The sequence below is a fragment of the Lolium perenne genome, chromosome 4 (assembly GCF_019359855.2).
Source record: "Lolium perenne isolate Kyuss_39 chromosome 4, Kyuss_2.0, whole genome shotgun sequence".
NCBI classification, from domain to species: Eukaryota; Viridiplantae; Streptophyta; class Magnoliopsida; order Poales; family Poaceae; genus Lolium; species Lolium perenne.
The window spans coordinates 321,871,892-321,896,646 of NC_067247.2; the positions used below are offsets into that span (position 1 = coordinate 321,871,892).

Sequence of the window (24,755 nt, forward strand, 5' to 3'; positions counted from 1 at the left end):
TGGTGTAAGTACTTCACTGAGGTAATAGATGGGCGCTGCACGCCGTGGACTTTCCCTGCTTCCGCGCGCTCGACTATGAGCACGGTGCTGACGACTCTACTGGTTGCAATGATGTAGAGTAGCATCGGCTCCCTATCGTGGGGGGTAACGAGGACCGGAGAAGTCAACAGAACTTTCTTAAGATCGTCGAAAGTGTCCTGTGCTTCTGCTATCCACTCGAAATTCTCTGATTTTTTGATTAATTGATAGAAGGGCAACACCTTTTCTCCCAATTTTGCGATGAACCTGCTAAGAGCTGCTACTCGTCCTGCTAGCTGCTGCACCTACTGCAAATTCCTTGGTGGTTCCATGTCGAGAACAACCTTAATATTCATGGGATTAGCTTCTATTTCTCTAGCTGAAATAAAGTACCCGAGTACTTGGCCTCCTGATACCACGAAAAAGCATTTCTTCGGGTTCAACTTGATTTTGTAACGACCGAGGTTGTCGAAAGTTTCTCGCAGGTCGTCGATTAGAGTAGCAGCGGTTCTGGTCTTGATGATGATGTCATCGATATAAACCTCGATATTCCGGCCAATCTGCTCCCCGAGGCAGGCTTGCATACACCGTTGATAGGTTGCGCCCGTGTTTTTTAACCCGAAAGTCATGATGTTGTAGCAATAAACACCATGCAGTGTGAAAGATCGAGATGTCGCCTAGAGGGGGGGGGGGGTGAATAGGCAATTAAAACTCTTGCGGATTTGTCTTGTAAGAATGTGGAATTAAACTAACGTTTAGTTTACAAGCACAAACCCTAAATATGCTAAGCTCAACTAAGTGTAACAATAGCAACTAGAGCTAAGCAAGATAGGCACAAGATATATGTAGCACAAGTGATAGCAAGATATATGTACTTCAAGCACGATGGCTATCACAAGGAAAGAGAGCTCGGGTATAGAAATAACCGAGGCACGCAGAGACGAAGATGTATTCCCGTGTTCCTTTCCTTTGCAAGAAGGTACGTCACGTTTGGAGGAGTGGAGGTCCCACGAAGGATTCCCCGCGCCACGAAGGCTCACCCTATTCTCCGAACCACACCCACGAAGGATTATGGCCCTTTCCTTATAGTTAGCTTTTCCTCCGCTCCGGAGATGGCAAGCTCCACAACCACTTCACAAGCTCCACGAAGGAGAAGCCCGGGCCCCTTCACAATCTTCCACGAAGAGATCACCGAGGCACCAACCAAGCCAACTAGGAGGTCTCCCTCCAAGAGTAACAAGCTCATGGTCTCTCACTCGAACTAATCGTGGTGGAGAGCTCAACACTATGCAATGATGCAAAGCAAGAACACTAGAGGTGTTCAAGTCCTTCACACTTAAATCCTACCCAAACAACAAATGCTAGGATGAGATTGGAGAGGAAGAACAATGGGGAAAGTCAACAAAAGACTCCAAGATCTAGATCCCAAGAGTTCCCCTCACTTAGAGGAGAAATGGATTGGTGGAAGTGTAGATCTAGATCTCCTCTCTCAAATCCTCAAGAATGGGCAAGAAACATGGGGGGAATCAAGAGGGGAAGCAAGTTCTTCCAAGAGCAACAATGGAGGTGAAGAAAGGGGAAGAACCAACTCAGCTCAAGGTGGAAGAAGACTATTTATAGTCAAAGAGGAAAAATAACCGTTGGGAAAAAAGCACACAAAGTCGTACAGGAAAAATCGGCCCAGCCGGTCGGGCCGGCCGACCGACCGGGGCTGGAGCCAGACCGGCCGGTCAGCAGCCCGGCAGAACCGGATCCCAGGCCGGATGGGAGCGGGTGGGACGCGCGGTGGAGGGAGGCCCAGCTGGGGCGGCAGGCAGCGCGGGGGCGCTCAGGGCGCGCTGGGCGAGCGGGCCGGAGAGGCGCCCGACTGGGCCGGGGGTGGCGCCGGGCAGGCCGGCAGCTGCCGGACCCTTGTCCGGACCAGACCGGGGGTGCCACAGTATGCCGCCCTTTTTTTTCTTTTTTTTTCTTTTTCTTCTTTTACTCTGTTCCCTTTTTCTTTAATAACTAATACTCCCGAACTCCGATTGACATGAAACCAATTTTGTTGGAAAGATAACGACGAATAGAACCCCAACAAAAACTGGAAATATGGAGACTCCTCACAGAACGCTTTACATTATACTCGCTGTGCAGCTTCTCAGTTTAAGTCGCACTGTTAGCAACAAGCAACTCCCATACATACTTCATCTGGATTCTTTTTGCATCTGAACACTGCCTTGCATGGAAAAAAAACCGGATAAATCAAAATAGATGATCCATCTTTAATTATACTTACATATCATTATGGTGCACTGTCTTACATTATACCCACTTTCAGTAATTTCACACATTAGTGATCTGCATTTGAGATTCTTTTTGTGTCAGAATTTTTTTTCTCATGTGAGTGTCCTCAAACTCATGCTTCCTACACTGTATAGTTAATTTTATGCCATGGAGATACATCAAGAATATTTCTCATTTCTACCGATTCATGTGTAGATCATGATGATTGACAGCCGCCGACGATGATTGACAGCCGCCGACGATGTTGCGGACGCCGCCTCGAATAGCTGTAGGTCGCGGTACGTATGGGTGCAAGTTCAGCAGTTTGAGTTCGACTCGCAGGCGCGCGACGCGATTGGGTCCACGGCGTCCAGGATGGGGATGAGCCCATGAACGAACGCATATTCCGTTAGGCCATTCCGTTCGTAGGCGACATGTATGATGACCACAAATCACTCGAGACTAAAATGGTTGAGAGGATCCAGGTTAGTTGTCACGACTCACTTCTTAAAGCTCTGTGCAAGAAATCGGTATACTGTTCATAATTCTATGCTAAACATTCTCGCCCAAATGCAGGCTCAAGGGCTCTAACATCATGCAAGCCTCAACATTAAAGGCTCTGTCGCCGTAGAGATTCAGTCGGAAAGTTGTCATGCACAAACAAGACAGGATGTGTTTTGCTGCCGTGAAGGCATCACATCCTGACCATGCCGCCGATGTGGACCATGAGGTACAATTTTAAGGTCTAAGCATTAATTCTTTTATCTTCTATAATTTATTGACTTCTGTTTTGCTGCCTTGCACACACTTTAGATCAGTCGAAACAGATGTGTGCCTTTACTTATATCTATCTATATATTAGCATATTAGACTGGACTGCTTTACATTATACTCGCTGTGCAGCTTCTCAGTTTAAGTCGCACTGTTAGCAACAAGCAACTCCCATACATACTTCATCTGGATTCTTTTTGCATCTGAACACTGCCTTGCATGGAAACAAACCCGGATAAATCAAAATAGATGATCCATCTTTAATTATACTTACATATCATTATGGTGCACTGTCTTACATTATACCCACTTTCAGTAATTTCACACATTAGTGATCTGCATTTGAGATTCTTTTTGTGTCAGAATTTTTTTTCTCATGTGAGTGTCCTCAAACTCATGCTTCCTACACTGTATAGTTAATTTTATGCCATGGAGATACATCAAGAATATTTCTCATTTCTACCGATTCATGCATATACCTAACCTCTTGAAGTATACTATGCGCAAATCTCTTAAATGACGTCTGCATCCACTCCATATTGAACAAAATGGACAAGGTAGCCAAATGTTCCTCCTGCCATGATTATTCTTTCTTCAGTTTTCTGCAGTTAGTATTTGAATTTTGTTCTTACCATAGGGAACCATAATTTGTTTGAAACGAGTGGGAACCATAATGGAAGGTTGTGCTCGGTATTCAATCCCCGAAGCCCTCCACTCAAATTAAAACGGCGCCATTCTTAGACTGGACAACAATGCAAGGTACAACCAGCAACAAAGCACAACTAATTTGGGGTACCAGCAAGAGAGCTGCTCAGAATCTTCAGTCTCCACTCCCCACAATACCTACATCTACTATCTAATTTGGCTAGATCATTCATAGGCGTCATCTGGCTGTAAATGTGAATCGCCTTGCTGCAAAATAGTTCGGTAACAAATGTGTCTCCGTCATGTAAGTTATTGTATATACATATGCTACTACGTCAATATATCATCTGCCTAAGTAAAATTCAAACTCCACGAAAAAAGCAAAATGCGGCAACATATAGCCTCTAACACACAACTCTATCATTACTCTTTAGATTGCACCACGGGCGCGGCGTGCCGCCGCGCCTATGCCTCCTAGTTTATCTATCATCAACAATAACATCTCGTCGTGTGGCCGCAATCATTGGGATTTTGCAGAGCAGATACAACCAACTGAACACCTTTAGTGAATGAAAGAACCATCGGCATATACTTCTCAACTTGATCCACCGGAGGGCAGCTGATGAAAAACGCCAATGATAGGATAATACCAAACAGGAGCTCAAGCAGCATCAAAGAAATTGAATTGACGTGGTCGAGAGTTCCTGGCGCCGTGGGGGTTAGGAGATCTGAATGGAATAGAAAGAAGACTGGATTAGTGAACCAACATAAAGAAAAAGAGAGGTCCAGAGCACATACAAACTTCAGTTACGATTTAACAAATTACGAAGAGAGCAAGAACTGAAGGGGAGAGGGAATTTATGCTGAGCGAAGATGGATCCACGAAGAGGGAAGAGGAGGAGAGGAGACCTACATCGCGTCTCATCTTCATCACAAATTAATTGCTTGGTGCATGTACGTTCTTTAGGGAGGCAAGCAGACGACTGTTGGAGTAGCACTCGCTGAACTTTTTTTTACTAAAGGAAACTGAACCGGACCAATGGGTGATGTGGCTTAAAGAGATGACTTGGAAGGCTGATGAGGTGGCATAGCTTCATGTTGAGAGAAATCATGTAGTGAGGGTTTTCTATTTAGAGATAGAAGATATCCTACCAGGGAAATATAAAAGAATGCCATGAATTTGTCGTTGTACTCAGTTTATGAACTCTTGGACCATTAGAATTGTTGCCATGATATAAAAGCACAGGCGCGGCGGCACACTACTATATTTCTCTTTATTTTTCGGTTGCCAGCCGAGGTTCAATTGGATCAAGAGAAACGCAGCCTGGCACGTATGATCAAATTTAGATTGGGGAAGGACAAATTACACGGGGGGCTACCAAAATGCAATCCGTCCATTCCCGTTTCACTTTCTGTTTGCCAAATCATGGTTGTATCTAAATATTATAGCTCACACACTTACTCACAGGTTCAGTAAAACATATTATCACTCAGTGTTTTAATTCTTTTTTCTTATCACACATAGATCTCCATTCATGATGTAAGGTGTACACAACATAATAAATCTTAATAATAAACGTGTGAGCTATTTTAGATGCTTATCATCCAGTCTCTAGCACATCTCCACGCTGCCCGCCATATTAACTTGCTGTAGAAATATTTTTGTGTTCTTCACCTTAAAACCTATGGTTTAAAAAGAAAAATATGCATTACTTATATCAATTCAGATGTATTCAGATGTGGTCTTAAAATCATTAACACCATCATATTACACGGTCGGCGCGGCGTGCTGCCGCGCCAATTCATGCTAGTACATATCTATTAGACTAGCCACAATAGGAGTATCATAGCTAGTATAATGTATGATACTAGTCTATGATACTTCCCATTGTGAGTAGTCTTAGGGCACATATAGATGTGCGCCTAGCAAAGTGGCCCCAAAACGCCTAGTGCATGCATTGTCGCTGCAAATATGTCCTTACGTGATGTATCATCAAGCTGTAGGAACTAATACGGTGCGCCAGTTTGAAGAGTAGTTATCTCAAGGCTATGTCCGTTCAGTCATTTTCAGTAGTTGCCGAAACGTAAAACGAACAGCTCCTTTAATAAGTTGGCCAACGTCGTTAGCGTATTGAAACTAAGGTGTACTCCTAGGCTGCTGTCTACTTCAGCAATTGCCGTGCTCTGCTAAAATGCAATATTTTCATAGCCCAAGCTGCAAATACCGGTTTAGTCACTTTCAGTTGCCGAGACGTAAAAGGAACATCTTTTAAATTGGCAAATGTATCGCTGTTTCGCGTACTGAAACTAAGGTGATGGCTGCATGCTGCATCAGCAAGCGCCGTGCGCTGTTAAAATGCAGGATTTTCACGTGGCTTTGCGGTTAAGTACATAATTTGGATCTCGGAAAGATGAGCATGTCATATGGTTTGCAACAGCAACAGAGCATATAAGGGTTTAGTGTGTTTATGCACAGCAAGTATGGTACAAATGTCTTCAGCTGCTGCGGGTGCACGTCAATGTGCCAAATTAATCAGACTGATATCGTCTTGAGAGCTTGTGTCGAAGGAGACACCACCTTTTCCGTAAAAAGGAGAAGAAGCGTTTGGATGCTTGGGTACCCAAACCTAGTGTGAGTTTCAAATCACTGGCGATTTTGATCTGCTGAAATCTTTGAAAACAACGGAATGCCAGGGTTTGGGCAAGCTAGCATCAAGATTCTTGGAAGCCATGAAGCAATGGAGCCTGGTAGAAGTGGGTGATGAAAACGAACGAAGAAAAACGGTTTGGTTGTTGACCTGACATGCTTTGTCGGGTGAGGATCTCTTATATATATATATAGTGTACAAAAGATTACATAAATATCTATATACGTGAGTATATAACTCTAACACCCTCTCTCAATCTCAACCAGGGAAAGATTGAGATTGCGCTTACAATGCTCATACAACGGTAAGGAAAGAGGCTTAGTAAAAATATCAGCAACTTGATCCTTTGAAGAGATGAACCGAATCTGCTGTTGCTTCTGGGACACACACTCGCGGACAAAGTGAAAATCAACTTCAATGTGTTTTATCCTTGCATGAAAAACTGGATTAGATGACAAATATGTAGCACCGATATTGTCACACCAAAGCACTGGAGGATGAATTGAACAACACCAAGCTCGTGCAGTAATGACTGTACCCAAACAAGCTCAGCCGTAGCATTTGTCAGAGCCTTATACTCTGACTCAGTACTAGACCGCGAGATAGTAGACTGCTGGCGAGCACTCCAGACGATCAAATTACCTCCATAAAAGATAACATAGCCCCTCGTGGATCGCCTGTCATCCATATTGCCAGCCCAGTCGACATCTGAATAAGATGAAAGCAGTATAGAGGAGGAAGACCGAAGCTGCAGCCCACTGTCAACCATGTGACAAACATAGCGAAAATTACGTTTAACAGCAGACCAATGAGGTGTACGAGGCTCATGAAGATATTGACACACCTTGTTGACCACAAAGGACAAGTCAGATCGTGTCATAGTGAGATACTGAAGACCGCCAACAATGCTGCGATACCGAGTAGCCTCTTCAGGAGACAATGGATCACCATCAGTGCTGCAAAGACGCTCAGAGGACGCCATAGGTGTAGTCACAGGAGTGCACTTCAACATGCCTGCACGCGCAAGAAGTTCCAGAGCGTACTTGCGCTGACGAAGAAGAAGACTACCAGATGAGGGTGATGACACCTCAATGGTCAAAAAATAATGCAGAATACCAAGATCTTCAACAAAGAACTCAGAGCGAAGCTGGCTGATCAACTTGGGAATGGAAGCAACGGTTGACGAGGGAATACCTCGGCAATGCCTATGTATTGTAGACTTGGGTTTCGAGAGAGAGCGACGATGGAGATTCCGGGAGCGAGATTAGGCACACGACGTACCCAGCTTCGGGTCCCCTCGGTGGAGGATCCCTACGTGCTGCTAGCAATCCAGTATAAGATCATATGTGTGTTTACAGGGTGCCGCCATAAGCGGAGCTATGTTGTCTATATTCTATCTATCTGTTGGCCTCTCTCTATTTCGGGTGCCCTGGCTAGCTTTATATATGCAACCAGCCTAGGGTTTTACAAGAGTCCTAGTCGACTACTTCTTCGGGTTGCCTTGTTGGGCCTTCTCCATATTTGGTCTTCTCCATATTGGGCCGAGCCAGGTATACTAATAATGGGTACCCGAAGGGTATGCCCATGTCAGCGGTAAAACTGAGAACAATGATATCATCAACATAGACCAGTAGGTAGACTGTAATATCCGAACAGCAAAGGATAAATAAGGAGGTATCAGTCACAAACAGAGACAATCCCAATGATCCAAGAACAGAACTGAGACGAACATGCCATGCACGAGGGGCCTACTTCAGTCCATACAACAACCTGACCAGCTTGCAGTAATGACCAGGCTTCTCAGAGTCAATAAAACCAGCAGGTTGATGCACATATAACTCTTCATCCAGGAAGCCATTAAGAAAGGCATTCTGAATATCAAGCTGATGAAGATGCCATCGACGAGAAAGAGCCATAGCAAGCAACAAACGAATAGTAGCTGGCTTATCCACAGGGCTGAAGGTCTCATCATAGTCCAAACCATAGCGCTGCTTATACCCTTTAGCAACCAGACGTGCCGTGTACCTCTCAATGAAACCATCTGCATGCAGCTTCACCTTGAAAATCCATCGTGAATCAATAAAATTTACCCTAGACACAGGAGGTACCAATTGCTAGGTGCCATTAGCCTGAAGAGTAGAAAATCCAGCCTCCACAGCATCACGCCAATGAGGAGTGCGGAGAGCTTCTTTGTAATCATGGTGTTCATGAGTATGTTCCAACGATGTATGAGCTGCTACAACACAATTCCAGGCAACTGTACCATCAGTACGTTGTTTGGGCTGATGTATCCCATGGCGCCGACGTGTCATAGGGCCAGTTGGAGGAGGAGCTGAAGTTGTTGCTGTCAAGGGAGTTGTTTCAGTTGATGGAGCATCTGCAGCAGATGTTGGAGCTGAGGAAGCAGGCACACCAGACTAGGCAGCAGGCGCACCAGACGCACTGGTGGGTTGACCCTGACTGCTCTGACCGGCGGACCCACATAAAGAGATTCGTGCAAGCAACTGTTGGCCACTTGCCCCTTCTCATGACTATCAACAGCCACCTGTGGGACAAGTGCCCGGGGCTACTGTGGGATCCCTGGCAACTAGGGTGCCGTGGACCTACGGTTGTTGGGCCCATAGTGGCTACTCGGAAGCAATCACTCGAGGAGGCTACTCCCGAATGAGGCTCCACAAGACGTAAAACCCTCTTGGAGACATCAAGCTGGAGTGGAAGACATGCTCGGGGAGGAACCCCCTCACGGAGGTCCCCGAGCCACCAGCCTCTCCAAGTCAGAGAGCCTCCTTTGAAAGCAATAAGACCAACCAAGGGAGCATCGGATGCCACCTACGGGCCCCGCCAACAAGGACGGGGAGCGGGCTCTGAAGGCTACAAGACAAGGCCAACAGAAGTCGTGCACGTCATGGCTGAGCGCAAAAGCTCCACCCCGAGGAGGCGGGATACCATTGCCTCTTTGGTGATTATGCAGGCTCGACCAGAACCAAAGCGCCAAGACCCTGTCCTTGCCACTTTGGTGCAAGGCCGGGTGGACGACACAAGCTGCCAGAGAAGGCGTCACCGCCAACCTCAGCACCTGCCATGGACCGACACTTTAATCGATCATAGACTAGGTCTATCTGTAAAGTGCGAGGGCGCTTCCCGCCCTCGTCGTGGGGATTGTGGGAACCCTTCCCGCTCAAGATATTTGAGGAAAGAGGACCAGCCCCTATATAAAGGCTAGCCCGGCTAGCATAGAACGGGTCGATCCTAAGCGATCTAAAACCCTAGACTTATGTACGGTCATCTTCTCCATAGAGACCCGCAATACAACCACCAAAGCAGGACGTAGGGGTTTTACCTCTCCGAGGGACCTGAACCTGGGTAACTGCAGTGTTCACCTCTGCAGTGCCTTCGACGAGTAGGCGTCGACGTGTTTCTGAGTCCCTTGTGTTCGAACCTCTCGGGTTCGGTGATACCCATGTTTCTTCGCGAACACGAATCTCCGGCAGATTCGTACTAGGATGGATGTTTCTATGCTCTAAGTGTTACGAGCAGATGATCCTAGCGAAAGGCACTGAGCAACAATTAAAACTATCCTATAGTACTTGAGAATTACTAAGGATATATGGAGGTGATCACTATAAATGGTTACATGAATGCTAGTTACATTACATTCCCGACTCAGATGATTTCTATTCACCATATGGCTACATGGACATTATTAATGAAGGTGCTGTGAGATCGAAGAATCCATGTCAGCCATCCATGGCCGCGTGCTCGAGCAGAGTTCATGTTGGAGTAGAGCTGACTCAATCTTAAGAGACTAGAGCGACTTGGTCATTTAGCTGGGCTTGTTTATAGGCCTATTCTGAACGAACGTACAAGGCAATATGACTGAAAGCTCTCTTTGGACGGACAAAAAAATAATGGCGAAGGAAAAAGCTTTGGAAGGATGAACCCAACGGTTCAAACCACGCTTGAATCGGCGTACGGAATGTTCTAACGAATATTGTTTTTTTACTTGGCAGTGTCAATGAGGTGTAATTTTGGCCAACTTCAGGAGCAATAAAAACGGACAAGCAATAAGTCTTATTTTTTTATTATTAGATATAGAATTTGGACCTTGGACAGATGAGCACTACATGGCTTGCAACCCACGGTATAGTTCATCGTGTTGATGCACGAGAAGTCTAGTACAAATGTATTTAGCTCACGCAGCTGCCTGTTAGTGTCCCAAATTAATCAGACTGAACGCCTTCAGAGCTGGTTTCGAAGAAAGAACTCCTTTCGGTAAGAAAGGACAAGAAGTGTTTGGATGCTTGGATGATTTTGATCTGCTGAAATATTTAGAAACAACGGAATGCCGGGGTTTTGGAAACCTAAGCTATGTAATAAAGGAAATCTAGCATCACAAATCTTCGAGGACATGAAGCAATGGAACCCGGTAAGAGTGGGTGACTAAAACCTAGTGTGAGATGTAGCTCTAGGTTAGGAGGGTGTGTTCGCTAAACCTAGTTGTTTGCAGCGGGTCACTTTTACCTCTTGTAATTATAGTCTATTTCTATAAAAAAAAAGACACACTTCCCATACTCTTGAAAGAATTTAGTGTCGGATAATGCAATTATTAGCCGAGTTGCCCATCATGTAAAGATCATCATTTATGATTTTGAGAATAAACAGGATGTGTTTTCCATGGTTGACCTAGATTTTGGATCCTACCTAACAAGTCATTAGAGTTTGGACAATGCTTTAGAAAACCTTTATGTCATGATTTATGTATGAGAATCTCTCTTCATGAGAGTTGCCATCTACAATATTGGTTTTGTTGCTGGATCCCGTGGAATTACAAGGCATTTCATTTAGATGGATTCACGTGTATGGTAATCTTACCTGAGACCCCCTATCGTGCGACCACTTCCAATCACCGTGAGGACCAACGTACGACCACGACTTGGAGGGTTGACGGCAGTCTACACCAGATCCCACACCGCGTCAAAAGCAGAGCTACTGCATGCTCCACACTCCTACAAGAGGTTGATGACGAGAGGGCACTCTTGGCTCTCCATCGGATAGCATGCTGCTTCCGGGGGACATGGATAGCAAAATGGCAACTTGTAAAACGGTGACAACTTGCATTGCATTTAAAATACTTAACCGCATTGCACCGCATTTTAATTTTTCTCCTTTCCATTCACCTTATTATTATATTGATGTAAGAAACTTAAGCATGATAGGGCAAAGTATATGCTTAATTAGGGTGCAATGTGCATCATACAAGGAGGAGAGAATGAGTTGTGTGATGGGTAGAAGGAAAAATAAGGACGGTGAAGGAGAAGGTTGGCGGAGAAGAATGATGAGAATGGGCGTTGACTTACCACGAGGTCGATACAGACGAGATGGCAACATCAATGACACCGAGATCACACTGATTTATTTTGATGGAGGTTTTATCAACCACGGAGACATTGAAGGGCAAACAATAAATGTAGTATAGTTTACTGTGGCAGCGAGAATGGTGATGAGGCTTTATCAGGTTTGGAGTCGGTGGAAGGTAATGAGCACATTGACGGCTTTAGATGGAGACTGTACATGTCCTAGAAATAGTGAAATTCGAATAACATAGGTCGTGAGAGAGTGAGTGAGACAGAGAGAGGATGCCACACATCATCAATCAGGATAGACACCTACAACACACACATCATGGTGTAGCACAGTCCACGAGGAATTAGTACGCTCAATGGGGAAATCACAAGTTATGACAGTTGCTGTGGGATTTATCACTAGGAAAAAATCATTACATTGTGGTATTATTTCACATATTTGTTTTTCGATAAAGGGAATATATTAATATCGATATATACCAATTACACCCAGCATCTGCAACAACGTAATACCCTAATGATAGTACAGATGCACACAGCCAAAAAAGAAAAAGAAGTCCCGCTGCGGTACTCCAGTCCTAGCAACAACAGTACAACCACCACCAATTTATGCAAACTTACATAACGAAATCATAACATTTCCGAAATAAAACATAGAAATAGAACACGATGACTTCTCACCAATTTGCTCTTACAATTTCAGCGATAACAATCTTGAGAGAATCATCTGAAACAATAATACCGGAGTGCGTAGCATGCTCGATCTTGATAAAATTGAAGTATATGTTGCTTTCCAGATGCTGCCTATGCAATTCGTTGGCGAACGCCAACATACTAACCAAATTGATGCTCCCATCTCCATCCCCATACACATGCTCTGGGGCGACATCAAAGTTGCCATCCATGTAAACCTCCTGCTCCGGTGTCTGTACGCCGATACCATTGAGGTATGTTGTTGGAACCATTGGTGCGTAAATCCTCATCATCTTCGGAAGCACCCGTTTCATGAAGGGCATGAGTCCATTGCTGAAGCCAAGCGCTGTGAGAAAATCTGAGTAGTCATAGGCTGTGTAGTTCCTGTGTTTAGTGATTATGAGTGGCTTGTCACCAAAAACCCAGGGAGATGGCATGGATAGAATGGAACTTGCAAATGTCCTCCACATGGGCCGCAAAGCAATTGCCGTTACTTTCGGGAGAATAATGACGGTTGGTCCCGAGGCAAGGTTCGTGACTACCTCCGTCAAGCCCGTTGGAGGTGTCGGCGCAATGAGGACCATGTGCTTGATGAACTTGTTCCTCCATTCTTGAGTAGTTGAATTAACAAATTCTTGGGCGATCATTCCGCCAAAGCTGTGCCCGACAAGGATGACCGGCTTGTTCCCATTCTTCTCGCTCGCATGCTGCACCAGAACCTTGACACGAGCAAAGTAATCAGAGTACACCTCAGATGGTTGACCAGGTAGTGGTGGTGCATGTCGTATGTCGTAAGGAGCTCCAAAAAGGGTATCTCCATCACGATATCCTAGTGCTTCCAATTCTTTGTTGAGCTTTATGAAGCAATATTCAGTGGCCCTGTGGAAATGTAAAATAATTAAGAGAAGTTTGCATATGTAGAAATCTTGAACTCATACTGCACAAGATCAAAGAAATGATACAACAGTAGTAGCCAAGAAACCACCTAATAAAAGAAAAATATATATTTCATTGCTCAACTATATGGGAAGTGGGGACTGATTCGTCGACATAAATAACACACAAGTGAAACCCTCAAATTCTAATATCAGATACTTGTGGTCCTTCTCCCATCTTTCACAATCAGGGCTCACCTAGCCCTTTTTTAGTTGATATGGCATGTGGCTTGTGGCCTTTCAAGTTGGCTGCGAAATACGGGCATTTTTGGATGGTGATGAATTTCAAAAAGGTTCAGGGAGCCACATTTGGACCGCTTGGTTGATCACAAATTAAAGTGGGTCAGTTTGCATCGGCGTGGAACTTGAAAGCACCAAAAAATAATGTATACGGAGGAACGCTCGAATCGATGGATTTTATAGTTTAGGGCATCCCATATCTTTGTGGGTAACTAAACATATTGCACAACATGCAATGCCTCAGGTCACGTTGTACCTCGTGCAGGCTCTACCAAATTGTAGATGTAGAAGGCTCAAAATTGGTATGAGCAACCAAAACCGCCACTACGGAACCAGTCAAGGTGACGACGGCTAGAAGCCCTCGTCATAAACTGTGCCGACGGCCACCGTAGGCACAAGCCCCATTGGCACTGTACTCTCTCTGCATAGTCCATTTGGTCGTCGGCATAGCTCCCAGGTGAGCCAGACGGAGGCCTTTGAGGCAATTTTTTGAACTGTTTGACAGTTTAATATCTAAGCATGCTTAATATTAGGTCGAATTACTTATCAATAGTTAAACTTTTCACTTGGTCACCCATCCTCAAACAGCTCTCATCCCAGCACACTTAACTTATTCGTTCCTTCCGAGTGAGATTAGGAGTTATTCTTTGTTGAGAATAGTACCCTATCAATCCTATTAGCGTTTGAGCCATGACATCACACTTCTTTATTATTTGAATTCTAGATAATTATTTCACTAAAGAACCATGATTACATTATTGATTTTAATAATAAATATTGAAACAATAACATAAATTTTATTTTTATTTTTTAGTTTTTATCAAAATCTAAAACTTGAAAAACTCTTGTTTCCTTTTTTATTTTGGGAATCTAAAAATTGGCTAAGCGACGGTAGATACATTTTTATATATAAAATATTTTTTTATCGGATATCGTATGCAACCAGAAAATATGTTTTACCAAAATATGACACCATATTGCATAATATATCGAAATTCATGTTTGTTAATAACAACTAGACCACATAATACATGACCATCTGAAAGAATTTTATTATTTGAAATTTCTAACATTTTCTTATATTTTTTTTGATAAAATCTTCTGCCGCCATACCGTTGGCATAGTCCTAACGCCGTTGCCTCACGGTCACAGCGAAGATCCTAGTGCCGACGGCCAGACCAGGCATATGCCAATGGTGGCCGTCGGCATAGGTTTCGTTTTTCCGTTTAAACCTTATGCCGACAGTCCCGATAAAAGGTCGTTGGCAGAGATTCTAGCCCTACACTACTTTCCTCTCTTTCTCTCTCCAAGGCGGCGGTCACCGGGTCACGCACCGTGTGACCGACGCGGCTCCTGTATGCAGCAGAAGTTGCCGAGTATGGAGGCGGAAAGTTTGTCGTGAGTTGTGCATGTGCCAGGCGAGGCGCAACTTCGGCACATGCGAGCGCGGCCGCGGCCAGTACAGGGGGGTGCGCGTGCCTCAAGCTCGTCTAGCTACCACCCCAAGTTCCCATCTACGACGTCACATGCAGGCTCAAGGTCGCCTAGCACCTCCAACTCGTGATCCCAGGTTCACATCTACGACATGATGAGGCAATTTAACTAACATGGTGTTCAGAAGTTGCTTCATCTTTCGAATAACATCAAGAAGTCGAGATTAAAAACAAACTGCCATGGTCGCTACTCTTTTGGCCGATACCAGTGATGTGCTAAAACATACTCCCTCCCTTCAAAATTATGTGACATAAATTTATCGATACACATGTAGATTACATTAGATACAAACTCGATTTAGACAAATCTTTCACATCCTTTTAGGATAAAGGAAGTACTACATTTGTCTATAAAAGGATGCCGTAAATTCGTTTAAATTTCGATATATATGGAGGCCTGTATATGGACATACTTTAGTGCGTAGAAACATCCAAATTAATTTAGACAAATCTTCAACATCCAAATTTAAAGAAATCTTCAATATCCTTTTATGAAGTATATAAGATAATAAGACCATTGAATTAGAGAAAATATAGAGCTGACCCAACCAGAAAATATGTATTTCTCTGCATATATAGACTTACCCATCAATCTTTATACTGAATCCATAGGCGGAGCCGAAGTTGGGCACACGCGTCTCGACACCGGGCCGGTTCCGGTAGTCGTTGAGCACGGGGTCGTACACCAGGCTCATCTGCTCCTCGAAGCAGGGGATGTAGTCGTGCTCGACCAGGTCCCATGGGTTGGTCGACAGCGGGAACCACCCCTTGCCCTTGAGCGCGCCGCAGTGCGGAAGCGACGGCGTGTAGTCGTCGGTGAGCCGCGCCTCCAAGTTGGAGCAGCTGAAGCCAGGGAAGATAATGATCGGGTGGCGGGCTTCGAGCTGGCCGTGACCGCCCAGCTCGTGTCTTGCCGGCGAGAGGTAATCCCGGAGGGGAGACGGCAGGAGCATGAGCAGCAGAGGTAGCAGCCGAAGGAGCGGTGTGTGGATGGCCATGGCGACGAACAGCTTTGCGCGCGCCGGCGTTGTCACTGCTACGAGCTGCGCCAACCGGAGAGCTAATGATTTTAAGACTCTTTACCGGCAGTATATATATACAGTACGATACCGTTGATCTTGATGCGTGCACGGAACTCATATACACATGTTGTAGCCGTGCTGTCATACAGCTGGAAACGAAATTAACAATTGGCAAGTGCTTTGTCAATTGGCCATGCCTGATTATTGCTCCTTGTCACAAACGTATAAACTATCACTGCATGCGTTTCGCGTGAGCAACAGTTCTAGTTCGGATGGCAGACGAGTAGGAGAACTTGAAGCCATAGAAACAACTAAATCACCGTAAAAACTAAAACAATTAAAGCGTGCGTTTGACCTTGTATAAGCTCTCGCCCTCCCGCTTAGCAGATGATGTGATTGTTCAGCAGCCAAGATGGTTTGACAAACTTCTGGACGAATATGAAAGATCATAGCGGTATTCATGAGAGGATGGCCACGAGAAGACTGACCGCAGAGGTGAGCGGTCACCCGCTAGAGACCGTTCCTGCATATTCAAACTAATTCAGTTGGGAAAGATCCTCCTGTGATAATTCGGCGCAACTGGGACGGATGTGCATGTGCCATGCACGCAATGGTCTAACACCAACACGTGGAGTGAATAATTAGCCTGAAACTGACATCGTCCCTCTTTCCCTAGGGGATAGCAACCTGAAACCACCAGACGTTATTCTACCAGTGGATGCCACTACCGGATATAGTACATCATTCTTGTAAAACAAGACGAAAATTTACCACTTTGATTAGTAGAGAAGAACTTTTACAGTGTTACAAACCAAACAATCACGGCGAAGGAGACATGACGGTGACAGCGCCTGGCACGGAGAAAATTTGTTTCGGCATGTCTATGTTTGGGAAATGCTTAGCATCAATCCACAATACTAGTACCCTCTCTCCAATCTCAGTGGGTTAATGATGCATGTCAGTATGATGTTACTAAGCTATGCAACTCTTTTGTGCGGATCCTTATTATCTGCCGCTATTCTAATCATTAGATTTCAAAATAATTTCTTTTTCTTTTCTAAAAAGAAAAAATGTTTTACTTAAAACATTTTTCTTTAGTGATTTCTATGTAAAAAGAAGTTCTTTAAAAAGCACGTAAGCTAGTGATGTTTTCAGCTACTGGACTTTAGCCATCTATGGTGTGACACTCAACTGCTTTGCCTAGCAGCACAACGCTTGTATTGCTCTTCCACAACCCTGTTTTCACGGTTTAGGTTGCTCCCATTTCGCTCGCCGCTATTACGGGAATCACTTTCGCTTTCTTTTCCTCTGGCTACTAAGATGTTTCAGTTCGCCAGGTTATCTCTTGCCTGCTCATAGATTCAGCAGGCAGTTTAAAAGGTTGACCTATTTGGAAATCTTTGGATCTATGCTTATTTTCAACTCCCCGAAGCATTTCGTTAGCCGAAGCCCAAAACGGGTTTAGAGAACCAAAAATGTGCTGCTAATGGCCGTGATCGACTCTACCCGAAACCCAAAAACCTTTAGTGGAGAATAATTTTTGTCATCGGCCTCCGCGGCCCCCAAATATCCTCCTCCGCGGCCGCTAGCTTAAATTTATTCTCCTCAACCCTCGTTGCCACAGCCTTGCTGCCCCGCTGCCATATTTTTGCCGGCGTTCACACCGCCAACAACCAATCGCCTCAGCCGACACGCCAAAACAACCGCCGCCTTTTTCCCCTCCGTCCAATCTAGTCACCAGCGCTAGCCATCGCTGGAATAGCTCCCGTGAGCCGCAGCACCGAGCCGGATCCCACTGTCGATTAGAGGTCGATTCCGGCCACTGCAAGGTGGATTTTTTTGGGTAAAATGGCCGCCAGAGCAGCCGGGATTCGTCGAGGTACAGCCGGATTTGCGTGGCCACGCACCTCCGAAAAGTCTTCTTCCTCCATGCGCGGCCGCAACTCATCGGATTTAGGGGCACTGGCGGTAGCAACCGCACCGACACAAGCTCCGGCTCCGGCATAAGCTTCGACGCTGGTAGCAACCCCTGCACTAGCACTAGCGCCGGCACCGACACCTGATCCGGCTCCGCTAAGGTGTATTTTATCCCCTTTTTCTTTAGCAAAATTTGGTGAATTTTTTACGGATGAAGATGATGGTTGTTCGTTTAAATTTGTAGCAAGAGAAAGAGAGAAGCAAAATGGAGTGAGGATAAGGACAATGATTTGTACTTTGCATGGGCATCATCAAACACTTGTTGGGGATAAGTAACCATTCAAGCAATTTTGGGAAGAGATCCATGGAAACTTCAATCAAAGAACTAATGGAGACGTTCGGTCCATGTCATCGATGATGAATAGGCGGCATGTTCTAGCAATGCGCTCTAATAGGAGTAACTTTGCTTTAGATGATGACTAGTAGAGATGTTCGGTGGTTAACAAGTGTTTGATTGTGCTATCTACTTGTATGACTATCAATTTGTCAGATTTAGATCATGATATCAATTTATATGACTATATATGCATTACGAATCTACTTGACTATATATGCATTACGAATCTACTTTTATGCATTATAAATCAACTTATGTTATATGTTGTCATGTATTCATGTACTCAAATTTTGCAAATTTTGTTGAAAAAAATAATTAAGTCATATAAGTTTTTGGGGTTCGTGCGAAAACGTTACGAGACCCAAAACAGGCGACATGCGATTGGATCTCGGCCTCCTTCCTCCTGCTGGCGCCACTGCTGATCGCCTTGTCTCCGTGGCCTTTGCGCCATGGAGACGTGGTGGATCTCGGACCTCGTCGGTGGGAGGGCTCCACCGCCTTTTTTGAGGGCTTTGTTCTTCGTTTTTAGGGTCAAGTTTCGTAGGGTCGGTGTTCAGGTGGTGGTGGCGGCGTCTCGTGCAATAAGGTCTCGCGGGATTATCCCATCTCGGTGGCAACGTCGAGAGGCTTGTGGGAGTGGTGTGGTCTTCGAGGATTTCGTCTGGTTGTGGGGATCTTCGGATCGTCAAGGAGCTTCATCGGCAGTTCTTTTTTGTTCTTCGTCTCTGGGACGGATGTGGTCTTTCTGACCCATTCGGTGACTTCCCGTCCGCAATCAACAACGGCATGCCAACTCAGGGAGAAGCGGCAGCGGCGGTCTAGAGGTTGAAGATGATGGGCTTCTCAAGGATCTCGTTGTAATTTCCATTTTTCTTGGGGTTATTTATATTGTTCGCTTTTCTTTTAATGTCAGAGTCCTATTCGTAAAAGGAAGTTTTTGGGGTTCGGTTCTTTGGCACAAAATTTAGAGAACAAACTTAAAAACTTAAGTTACAAGGGAGCTTTTTTTGGGAGTGGTGTTTTGGAACATGGGAGAATATGCTCCCTATATTTTGAAATACATCTTACACATATTTTAAATTTAAAAAAATTGAAACAAAAAATTCGCACGTACATCTTCACGTGCTACGCGCTCACAAAGTTGTTTCATAAAAAATGAACTTATCATGTGACGTGTGTAAAAAAGACAAAATTCAGTGCTGAAAACGATGCTTTTCACAGGATAAGTTTTCTCTTTTTTACATAGGCCACAAAAAATATTATTTTTTTGTGAAACTTGACACATACACATATATTATGGAGATGTACATGTAAAATTTGTTGTCAAAATTTTTCTACACTTCAAAATATGTTTTGTTGATAAAGGGAGCATACGCACCCGGTAGCCGAATTGAATTTCCCGGCTTTTTATCCTCTAAGTTTCTATACTCGCTAGAAATGCTCTTAGAGTTTCGCAAAGCATGAATCCAAGAATAACATGGCATGGGCAGGGCTGGGCCAGACGGTGCTTGACCCGCATGGGGGCATGTGATCTACTCGCATCACATCAACGCTACCAGTGTCATAATAACACACTGTCATTGTACATAGGACATAGCCAGCAGCCAGCTTCTCCCATCACATGTGTAACCGCAAAGGCGCAAACCACCTAATCTCCAGTGAACTTAGCTGTAATGATACTCCTGGTCAAAGATCGTGTAGCACGCTTTGCGGGAAGTCGCTGTCCTTCCGAGTTTGTACAACATATTTTTGTTATGGTTAGAGATACTTTGCTGCTACCAGCCACCTATTAAATTATGGATAGTGGAGTTGAGAAATATATTGTATGAGCCAATGAACATATATATAATTATGTCGAGCTGGTTTCCCACCCAGTTTCGAACATGCGAAATCCCTTAAACCGACTTTTTATTGCGAGAAGATAACGATTTCATAGATAATTTGATCTTACAAGAAAGCCCAGAAAACAGTAGATATTACAAAGGAGTCCATCTGAGCTCCAGCATTGCCGGTATCCTGAACGAGAGGAAGACGCGCCGCCTGTGCTCGTCCATGCGCCTTGGATCGACGAAAGCATCCCCATGGCAACCGGGAAGTCCTCATTCACCGCCTCCGGAGGGGTAATGCCCAGGAACAACGGTTCCGCCGCGAACCACCATGTCGTCATCTTCAAGATCTTCACATCCCAGATCCGCCGCCCCGCGGGATCTGGCCGGGTAAGAAAGCACAACACGAATCCGTCGATTCGCGAGTGCAACGGTTGCAGGCGCACCACCACGGAGCTCCACCGAGCGCCGGAGTCGAAGGGGACGCGCACCTGCTTCAAAAACCAGACCGGTGACTCCACCACCTCCTCATCGCCGCCGGCTGATGACCCACAAGTATAGGGGATCGCAACAGTCTTCGCGGGAAGTAAACCCCAATTTATTGATTTTGACACAAGGGGAGCCAAAGAATATTTGTAAGCCTTAACAGCGGAGTTGTCAATTCAGCTGCACCTGGAAACAGACTTGCTCGCAAGAGTTTATCAGTAGTAACAGTTTTATAGCAGTAGCAGTAGTGAAATATCAGCAGCAGTGTAACAAAGACAGCAGTAGTGATTATAGTAAACATCAGGATTAAAATACTGTAGGCACAGGGATGGATGAACGGGCGTTGCATGGATGAGAGAAACTCATGTAACAATCAAAGTAGGGCATTTGCAGATAGTAATAAAACAGTATCCAAGTACTAAACAATCCATAGGCACGTGTTCCATATATAGTCGTACGTGCTCGCAATAAGAAACTTGCACAACATCTATTGTCCTACCAGCCGGTGGCAGCCGGGCCTCTAGGGAATATACTGGAAATTAAGGTACTCATTTTAATAGAGCACCGGAGCAAAGCATTAACACTCCGTGAACACATGTGATCCTCACATCACCGCCTTCCCCTCCGGTTGTCCCAATTTCTGTCACTTTGGGGCCTCGGGTTCCGGACAGCGACATGTGTATACAACTTGCAGGTAAGATCATAAAACAATGAATATCATCATGAAACAATAACATGTTCAGATCTGAGATCATGGCACTCGGGCCCTAGTGACAAGCATTAAGCATAACAAGTTGCAACAATATCATCAAAGTACCAATTACGGACACTAGGCACTATGCCCTAACAATCTTATGCTATTACATGACCAATTTCATCCAATCCCTACCATCCCCTTCAGCCTACAGCGGGGGAATTACTCACACATGGATGGGGGAAACATGGCTGGTCGATGGAGAGGCGTCGGTGGTGATGATGGCGATGATCTCCTCCAATTTCCCGTCCCGGCGGAGTGCCAGAACGGAGTTTCTGGTCCCGAGACGAAGTTTCGCGACGGCGGCGGAGTTCTGGATGGCTTCTGGCGATTTCGACTTCCCGGCTCGCGTTTTTAGATCGAAACCCTTAAATAGTCCAGAGGGGGGCGTCAGAGGCTGGCCGAGGCGGCCTCACAATAGGGCGGCGCGCCCCCCTCCTAGGCCGCGCCGGCCTAGTGTGTGGGGGCCCTGGGCCTCCCCCAGGCCTGCCCTTCTGGCTCCGTGAATTTTCTGGAAAAATAAGCCCTTTGACATAAATTCCGGGGATTTTCCTGAAAGTTGAATTTCTGCACAAAAACGAGACGCCAGAGCAATTCTGCTGAAAACAGCGTTAGTCCGTGTTAGTTGTATCCAAAATACACAAATTAGAGGCAAAACAATAGCAAAAGTGTTCGGGAAAGTATATACGTTTTGGACGTATCAACTCCCCCCAAGCTTAGCTTATTGCTTGTCCTCGAGCAATTCAGTTAACAACTGAGTGCGATAAAAGAACTTTTACGAACACATTTTTTCATATGATGTAGATATTCTCATGATATGGACAAGTATTTAGGCAATTCATAATAAGATACATGCAAATAAAATCATCTAATAGCTATGTCAATCATGGAAAAGGTACCAACAAATTAATAATAAGCATCATGAATCATGTCTATCAGCAGGATTGCAACGTTCATAAAAGGATATGATAATGTGGTATCTCGCTTGCCCGTATTTGTACAGCAAAACATAAATGCTCGGGCACCTTTGAGGTTCATGGAAAAACTAGAAGTAGAGATTATCAAAGATAAAAGCATCAAGGTTATACCACAGTTAATCACATTTTGGGACAAGCATATTATACTAAGAATGGCAGTTGTGCTCTCAAGAAAGTGCTCAAAGAAAGGATGGTGACTCAACATAAAAGTAAAAGATTAACCCTTCGCAGATGGAAGCAGGGATTATCATGCGCTAGAGCTTTTCATTTTTTAAATCAGGAGTAGAATTATTTTGAGAGGTGTTTGTTGTTGTCAACGAATGGTAATGGGTACTCCAACTACCTCGTCAACCAGACTTTCAAGAGCGGCTCCCATGAAAGACGTTATCTCTACCAGCAAGGTAGATCATCCCTCTTCTCTCTTGTTTACACACGTATTTTAGTTTTATTATGAGTAACACTCCCCCCAACCTTTGCTTACACAAGCCATGGCTAACCGAATCCTCGGGTGCCTTCCAACATTCTCATACCATGGAGGAGTGTCTATTTGCAAATTAAGTTGCTTACTGATGAATCAGGGCAAAACATGTGAAGAGAATTATTAATGAAAGTTAATTAATTGGGGCTGGGAACCCCGTTGCCAGCTCTTTTTGCAAAATTATTGGATAAGCGGATGTGCCACTAGTCCATTATGAAAGTCTGTCAAAAGTAAATGACAAGGTTGAAAGATAAACACCACATACTTCCTCATGAGCTATAAAACATTGACACAAATTGAGAAGCATTTTGAAGGTTTAAGGGTAGCGCATGAGAATTTACTTGGAATGGTTTGAAATGCCATGCATAGGTATTTATGGTGGACACTTTGGAATAACTTGGTTTTCAGGGGTTTGGAAGCACGAGCAGCGTTCCCGCTCAGTACAAGTGAAGGCTAGCAATAGACTAGGGAGCGACAATCAAGAGAGCAATAACTGTCATAATCATGCTTGCGGCAAAATGAATTAACGGAGGCATAAAAGTGATACAAGAACTCTGAGGCAAAGTAAATCATCGAGGCTTAATTAACTTTTGTTCAGTCATATGCATGCGTGAGCATGTGCCAAGTCGATTCAAATGAATTATTCAGAGGAGGATACCACAATGTCATGCTTATTTATGAATAAGACAATGCAAGCAAATATCTATGACATGCTACTCATATTAATAAACTGGAGCTAAACATGAGAGATCATGAACTACTAGACTTTCTTAAATGACATATACCTCACATGAACCAACTAAGCATGCTCACATGGATGAGTATATGTACAAAAATGAAAACAAATAGAGTTCATACCAGCCTCTCACCACAGTCGAATTGTCGTAGATCGTCATTATTGCCTTTCACTTGTGTAGCTTGAATAATATGGAATGAAAACCACGCTCCAGCCACCGAAGACCATTGAACTCCATAATGAACTTTACAAAAACAAAGAAGAGCAGCAAATATTTTTGGTGTTTTCGAATTGGAAACAAGAACAAAAGGAAACAAGCAAACAAAGCAAAATCTTTTTGGATTTTCTTATAGCAAACCAACGATAGCAAATAAAGCAAAGTAAAAGCAAGAAACCAAAATAAACAAATGGTGAAGAGAAACAACAGAAATATTTTTGGTCTTTTTGTGTTTTAAGAAAGAAACAAAGCAAAAACAACAAAATGAAAACTAAAAGAGTCACATAAACACAAAGCAGCAGGAATTCTTCAAACTTGACAGCAGTACAGTAATCGATTTTTAAGAAATTCTTCCGCTGCTCATCTCGAAAAGTGTTCAACTAATGAAAGTTAAATAACAACCTGGGGAACATGCACAAACATTGGCTTCGCAAAATAACGTTCTGGCTGTTTTTGAGAATTTTTTTGGTATCAGTCCAGAATCTGTTTTCAGGCAGCACTTCCCCAAATGTCATCTCCCTCTTATTAGAAAACCACTTTAAGAAGATAAACAAGTATGTACAAGTATCCAGCAACTAAAATATGCAAAGAATGAGTGATGCCGGTATACCTCCCCCCAAGCTTAGGCTTTTGGCCTAAGTGGAGATCAATCCCATGGTGCCCATGAAGTAGCACCTCCGTAATACGACGAAGATGGATCCTGTTCCGGGTATGTGCTGGAAGACGCACCAGGATACGTGACGGTGTAGTCATGGAAGGGCTCGGCGTCCTCGGAGTCATGCTGCTGGTGGAAGCCATGTATCTTCAGCTGCTCATCCACCTCCTCCTTAGAGCGCGACCACGGTTTCCTGTGAATACTGAACAAATCTGGCTG

At 44.4% G+C, this 24,755-nt stretch overlaps 1 protein-coding gene across 1 annotated transcript; it reads right to left on the reverse strand.

Annotated features, from left to right (window-relative positions):
* Positions 1 to 12,148: 12,148 nt before the first annotated feature.
* LOC127296279 (lecithin-cholesterol acyltransferase-like 1) lies at positions 12,149 to 16,162 on the reverse strand. Its single transcript, XM_051326319.2, has 2 exons — positions 15,657 to 16,162; positions 12,149 to 13,282 (listed from the first exon to the last, which is right to left on the reverse strand). The coding sequence occupies exons 1-2, from the start codon at positions 16,067 to 16,069 to the stop codon at positions 12,388 to 12,390; spliced, it is 1,308 nt and encodes a 435-aa protein (XP_051182279.1). The 5' UTR covers positions 16,070 to 16,162; the 3' UTR covers positions 12,149 to 12,387.
* Positions 16,163 to 24,755: the final 8,593 nt, after the last annotated feature.